Below are 7,079 nucleotides of genomic sequence, written 5' to 3'. Positions count from 1 at the left end.
GTGTTCTGCAGTCGTACTCTTTGGACCAAAACTGAACGGCATACGGTAAGAAACATCAGTCTGCATGTATGCAGTTGACTGAGGCGCAAAGAAGCCTTATAAAATTCTTTTTGCCTTCTGTAATCTGTACTTGATTTTTTTCAACTCCTTTTTTGGTCCTGTATCAATTTATATACTGATTTTTTTATATTGCATGTAATATTTTATCACGAGCTTTTACATACCGACACTGTTGACTGTTGAAGACAGCCTATTTGGGCCGAAATGCATTGGGTCACAATAGTTCCCCTTTTGTATACACTGTATTTTTATACTGTAATGAGGCTACAATTGGGCTCATACATGTTTTTATTTTAACCAGTAGATCATAAATACATGTATTTAAAATAATATTCAAGTTCCATATATAGTTTTTAGTAATTGGCCCTGTATTGGTTTGTAGCTAACCTTTTTGGCTCTTGATTCTATTCTTTTGGATTAAGTTCAATTCGTTTGGGTTAAGGTTTTTTTTGGGGGGGGGGAGTGTTTCAATTCTTTTGAGTTAAGTCTCCTCCCCTCCTTTCTTTTCTTTCTTAGACTCCAGGTGGGGCTTAAACAGGAGTGGCCAAACTTGCTTAATGTAAGAGCCACGCAGAATAAACATCAGATTTTGAGAGCCGCAAGACAGGAAGGAAGGACAGAAGGACATTAACACAAGAGAGGGAAGGAGGGAGAGGTGGAAAGAAAGCAACTTTAACTTTGAAAGCACCAGGGGTGGCCAACGGTAGCTCTCCAGATGGTTTTTTTTGCCTACAACTCCCATCAGCCTCAGCCAGCCTACAACTCCCATCAGCCCCAGCCAGCATGGCCAATGGCTGGGGCTGATGGGAGTTGTAGGCAAAAAACATCTGGAGAGCTACCGTTGGCCACCCCTGCTATAAGCCACCCGCTGGCTTGGCTCAGAGAAATGATTTAAAGAGAGAAATGCCTTCTCCAACCCGGCTGACGGGTCAGTGGGGGCTTCAAGAGCCACACAATGTGTGTGGAAGAGCCACATGCGGCTCCCAAGCCACAGTTTGGCCACCCCTGGGCTTGGAGGTCTCCAGGAAGTATAACCGATCTTCAGCCTACAGGGATCAGTTCTGTGGAGAAAATGGATGATTTGGAGGGTGGGCTGTATGGCATTACACCCCTGCCCTGAGGTCCCTACCCAAACCTACCTCCCCAAATCTGGAATTGTGGTGATGGAAACCCTGCAAGTCAACACAGGTAACGTCCTGGTGCTCCGTTGGATCGTCTGCACAAAAGGGCAGCTTCCTTCTGCAGCAATCGGGTTTAGCCACTAGGAGGCACTGTCTAAGCGGCCGCTTTGTTCCTTTTGCCAGATGTACCAGGACCCAGAATCCAAGAAAATACTGCAGGACTGATGAAGGAACGCCAGGAACTCAGGTAGGCCATCTTGGCTTCTCCGCCAAGCACATCTGCTGATGAATTAGTACTGCATTCTGTGTTAAGCGGGGCCGGGGGTGGAGGGTTATTAATATCTCTGCAAACGCCTGAGTTTTACTGTAGTTTAACATTTATCAGGGCTTTTTTTGGAGCAGGAATGCAGTTCCAGCTGGCTTGGCACCAGGGGGTGTGGCCTATATGCAAATGAGTTCCTGCTGGCTCTCCTTTAAAAACCATGCAGAACAATGGTGATGTCAGGGTGTGCCTAATATGCAAATGAGTTCTGCTGGGCTTTTTCTACAAAAAAGCCTTGACATTTATAGCCAGCGGAAATGCCATTCTGAAGTGTCATACAGATCTTGAAAAGCGTTCGGCCTCCCCTGATAAGAACATCAGAAGTGTCCTGCCGGATCAGACTGGTTGTCTATCCAGTCCAGCATCTGTCTCACACAATGGGCAACCAGTTCCTCTGGAGATCTGGCAACAGGGCAGAGAGGGTGAGGCCTTCCCCTGATAGGAACATCAGAAGAGCCCTGCTGGGTCAGACCAGTGAGGGTCCATCTAGTCCAGCCTCCTGTCTCACACAGGGGCCAACCAGTTCCTCTGGAGACCAACAACAGGGCAGAGAGGGTGAGGCTTCTCCTGATAGGAACATCAGAAGAGACCTACTGGTCAGACCAGTGAGGGTCCATCTAGTCAGCCTCTTGCCTCACACAGTGCCACCCAGTTCCCCTGAAGGGCCAACAACAGGGCAGAAAGACTTGAGACCTTCATAAGAACATCAGAAGAGCCCTGCTGGTTAGACCAGTGAGGGTCCATCTAGTCAGCCTCCTGTCTCACACAGGGGCCAACCAGTTCCTCTGGAGGGCCAACAACAGGGCAGAGAGGCTGAGGCCTTCCCCTGAGAAGAACATCAGAAGAGCCCTGCTGGGTCAGACCAGTGAGGGTCCATCTAGTCAGCCTCCTGTCTCACACAGGGGCCAGCCAGTTCCTCTGCAGGGCCAACAACAGGGCAGAGAGGGTGAGGCCTTCTCCTGATAGGAACATCAGAAGAGACCTACTGGGTCAGACCAGTGAGGGTCCATCTAGTCAGCCTCTTGCCTCACACAGTGGCCACCCCAGTTCCTCTGGAGGGCCAACAACAGGCAGAGAGGCAAGGCCTCCCCTGAGAGAACATCAGAAGAGCCCTGCTGGATCATACCAGTGAGGGTCCATCTAGTCCAGCCTCCTGCTCACACAGTGGCCAACCAGTTCCACTGAGAGCCATCAACAAGGCAGATAGGCTGAGGCCTTTCCCTGATAGGAGCATCAGAAGAGCCCTGCTGGGTCAGACCAGTGAGGATACATCTAGTCCAGCCTCCTGTCTCACACAGGGGCCAACCAGTTCCTCTGGAGAGCCATCAACAAGCAGATAGGCTGAGGCCTTTCTCTGATAGAGCATCCGAAGAGCCCTGCTGGGTTGGACCAGTGAGGATACATCTAGTCCAGCCTCCTGTCTCACACAGAGTCAACCAGTTCCTCCGGGTGGCCAACCAAGGGACAAAGAGGCTGAGGCTTTCCCATAATGTTGCCTCTTGGCTCTGGATTCAGAGGCTTAGTACCTCTGAATGTGGAAGTTCCTTTAGTCACATGGCTAGTAGCCATTGATAGACTTCTCCATGATTCTGTCTAATCCCCCTTTAAGATGTTTATTCTTTTGGCCATCGCTCCCTCCAGTAGCCATTGATAGACTTCTCCATGATTCTGTCTAATCCCCCTTTAAAGATGTTTATTCTTTTGGCCATCGCCTCCATCCACATTCCACATTTTAATCATGAGAGACTTGCTGAGACAGTGTGCGACTGCAATAAAAAAGGCCAACGCCATGCTGGGAATTATTAGGAAGGGAATGGAAAACAAATCAGCCAGTATCATAATGCCCCTGTAGAAATCGATGTGCGGCCTCGTTTGGAGTACTGTACAATTCTGGTCACCGCACCTCAAAAAAGATATTATAGCATTGGAAAAAGTGCAGAAAAGGTCAACTAGAATGATTAAACGGTTGGAACACTTTCCCTGTGAAGAAAGGTTAAAATGCTTGGGCTCTTTAGCTTGGAGAAATGTCGATCTGCGGGATGACATGATAGAATTTAACAAGATTATGTACGGGATAGAGAAGGTAGAGAAAAGTCCTTTTCTCCCTTTTTTCACAATACGAGAACTCGTGGACATTCAATGAAATCACTGAGCAGTTGGGTAGGACTGATACAAAGAAGTCCTTCATCCAAAGGGTGATTTAACACATGGAATTCACTGCCACAGGAGGTGGTGGCAGCTACAGGCATAGCCAGCTTCAAGAGGGGATTGGATAAGCATAAGGAGCAGAGGTCCATCAGTGGCTATTAGCCGCAGGGTACTGTTGGAACTCTGTCTGGGGCAGTGATGATCTGTATTCTTGGTGCTTGTGGGGGAGTGGGGCAACAGTGGGAAGGCTTCTGGTGTCCTGCCCCACCGGTGGATCTCCTGATGGCACTGGAGGTTTTTTTGGCCAGTGTGTGACACAGTGTTGGACTAGATGGGCCGCTGGCCTGATCCAACATGGCTTCTCTTATTTTCTTAAGCATAGAAAGTTTCAAGAGGGGATTGGATAAGCATCTGGAGCAGAGGTCCATCAGTGGCTATTAGCCGCAGTGTATTGTTGGAACTCTCTGTCTGGGGCAGGGATGCTCTGTATTCTTGGTGCTTGGGGGGGGGGGGGGACACAGTGAAGGGCTTCTAGCCCCACTGGTGGACCTCCTGATGGCATTTGGGGTTTTTGGCCACTGTGTGACACAGAGTCCAACATGGCTTCTCTTACGTTCCTCTGTAAGTTAGTATTTCTTTTTGTCCGTCCGCGGTGCAAATAGCTATTCTTCTACTGTGGAATAGCCAGAGAAAGAGTTTCCTCTTTCTGCCTGTACGGACAGGAAATTCCATGAGAGAATTATCGGCGGAGGCTGCGCCATCCTGCGCTGCGTCTCGGTTGTGGCATTGGGTTTCCGCAGCCGGCGTTTGCAACTGGATAGTTCTCAAAGCGGCCCCCTGCTTGGAGCTCTGCATTTTCCTCACATGAACCTCTGCAGCAGGGGTGTCGAACTCATTCGTTATAAGGGCCTGCCTGATCTAACATAAATGGGACTTTGTGGGGCCAGGCCAGGGGTGGTCGTAAAATGTAATGCTGGGTAATAGAGATATAAACTTTATAAACGACACAGGCAAACACAACTGAAGATTTTTTAAAAAAAATCCCTTAAAATAGAGCATGCTTGAAACATTAGCGCTCTTGCAATGTTTTGCTTGCTTAATAGTCTCTGATAACTGACAACTCTTGCTCTAAGGGGCCTCAGCCAATAGAAGGGAGAGAGGCTTGGCTCAGTAGCTCTGCTGTTCGATTGAGAGAGCCTGGCAAAGCAAGCTATTCCTCCCCCCCTCCTCCTCAAGGGAGGAGCCTCAGCAATGAAGAAGAATTTCAGATTTATATTCCGCCTTCTCCCTGAATCAGAGACTCAGAGCAGATGCAGCCCAAATGTGGCTGTTGGATCATCATGGAGAACGGCACATTCGAGTCAGTGTGCGACTGCCATTGATAGACTTCTCCATGATTCTGTCTAATCCCCCTTTAAAGATGTTTATTCCTTTGGCCATCGCTCCCTTCCAAATTCCACATTTTAATCATGAGAGACTTGCTGAGACAGTGTGCGACTGCAACAAAAAGGCCAACGCCATGCTGGGAATCGTTAGGAAGGGAACTGAAAGTAAATCAGCCAGTATCATAATGCCCCTGTAGAAATCGATGGTGCGGCCTCATTTGGAGTACTGTGTGCAATTCTGGTCACTGCGCCTCAAAAATGGTATTTTAGCATTGGAAAAAGTGCAGAGAAGGGCAACTAGAATGATTCAAGGGTTGGAACACTTTCCCTATGAAGAAAGGTTGAAACGCTTGGGGCTCTTTAGCTTGGAGAAACGTTGACTACAGGGTGACATGAGAGAGGTTTACAGGATTATGCATGGGATGGAGAAAGTAGAGAAACAAACACTTTTCTCCCTTTCTCACAATACGAGAACTCGTGGGCACTCCATGAAATCACTGAGCAGTTGGGTTAGGACTGATAAAAGGAAGAACTTTTTCAGTACTCCAAAGGTTGATGAACATGTGGAATTCACTGCCATAGGAGGTGGTGGCGACTACAAGCATAGACCGCTTCAAGAGGGGATTGGATAAAAATATGGAGCAGGGGTCCATCAGTGGCTCTTAGCCACAGCATATTGTTGGAATTCTTTGTCTGGGGTAGTGATGCTCTGTATTCCTGGTGCTTGGGTGGGTTAACAGTGGGAGGGCTTCTAATGTCCTGGCCCCACTGATGGACCTCCTGAGGGCACCTGGGTTTTTTGGCCACTGTGTGACACAGAGTGTTGGACTGGATAGGCCATTGGTCTGATCCAACATGACCTCTTATGTTCTTAAGACAGCCAGTTTGGTGTAGTGGTTAAGTGCATGGACCCCAAGCGTTTTAACCTTTCTTCATAGGGAAGTGGTGTAGTGGTTAAGTGTGTGGACTCTTATCTGGGAGAACCAGGTTTGATTCCCCTCTCCTCCACTTGCAGCTGCTGGAATGGCCTTGGTCAGCCATAGCTCTCGTGGAAGTTGTCCTTGAGAGGGCAGCTTCTGTGAGGGCTCTCTCAGCCCCACCCACCTCACAGGGTGCCTGTTGTGGGGGAAGAAGATAAAGGAGACTGTAATCTGCTCTGAGTCTCTGATTCAGAGAGAAGGGCAGGGTATAAATCTGCAATTCTTCTTCTTCTGAACTCTCAGGACCCTGCAACTTAATCCTATAACTGCTGTCTGACCCTCCCTTTCTTCCTGTCCCTGTCGCCTCTCCCCTGTAGGGCGCTCACCAAGAATCTGTTCAACCCTCAGTTCGGGAGCATCTTCCGCACGTGCCACAACCCCACGTACTTCTCGCGCCGCCTATGCCGCTTCTCGGACCTCTACATGGGCTCGCTGAGCTGCTTGCTGAACTACGACCTCAACTACACCTTCTACCCGAGACGCACCCCATTACAGCACGAGGCGCCCCTCTGGATGGACCAGCTGTGCACCGGCTGCATGAAGACCCCCTTCCTTGAAGAAATGGCGCACATCCGCTAGGGGCCAAAGGAAGGCGACAGAGGGCCACGCCCTTGCTTCGTGCCCCCTATCGCAGCCGCGAGCCGAGGGTGGTCCAGCAAATTTGCATTAGAATCCGTCTGTCCACCACATGTTTGCCGTTTGCAAAAAAACCCGCGTGCGTAGAAGGACTTGTCGAGGCGTGGTGGATCAGGCTAAGTTGTGCTGAGTGTGTGTTTCAGAAGTGCCTGGCTGGATCACGTGAAAGGCCTTCTAGTCGGGGATCCCCAATTTTTTTGCCTGCGGGCACCTTTGGAATTCTGACATAACACAGCAGGCCATCTGGGCTTTTTTTTTTGTAGCAGGAGCTCCTTTGCATATTAGGCCACACACCCCGCCCCGATCAACGTTCCCTCTAAGCTACAAAGTTTTATTAGGGTTTGTAGAATCTTTCGGCTCAAGTGCCGTGTTCTACTGGAGAAAGTTTTCCTTCCAGACGTTTCGTTCTCAGCTGCGGAGAACATCC

At 49.2% G+C, this 7,079-nt stretch overlaps 1 protein-coding gene across 1 annotated transcript in view; it reads left to right on the top strand.

The window, feature by feature from the left end:
* The window catches only part of LOC132581666 (5'-nucleotidase domain-containing protein 2-like), a 38,849-nt gene extending 32,228 nt beyond the window's left edge, over positions 1-6,621 (top strand). The window contains 3 exon segments of the mRNA XM_060253033.1: positions 1,365-1,401; positions 1,404-1,428; positions 6,334-6,621. Coding sequence (XP_060109016.1) covers positions 1,365-1,401; positions 1,404-1,428; positions 6,334-6,595 — 324 coding nt within the window. The 3' untranslated portion in view covers positions 6,596-6,621.
* Positions 6,622-7,079: the final 458 nt, after the last annotated feature.

The sequence above is a fragment of the Heteronotia binoei genome, chromosome 13 (genome assembly GCF_032191835.1).
Source record: "Heteronotia binoei isolate CCM8104 ecotype False Entrance Well chromosome 13, APGP_CSIRO_Hbin_v1, whole genome shotgun sequence".
Classification (NCBI taxonomy): domain Eukaryota; kingdom Metazoa; phylum Chordata; class Lepidosauria; order Squamata; family Gekkonidae; genus Heteronotia; species Heteronotia binoei.
Note: the sequence above shows the minus strand (reverse complement) of the source record. Positions and strands in the feature narration are given on the sequence as shown.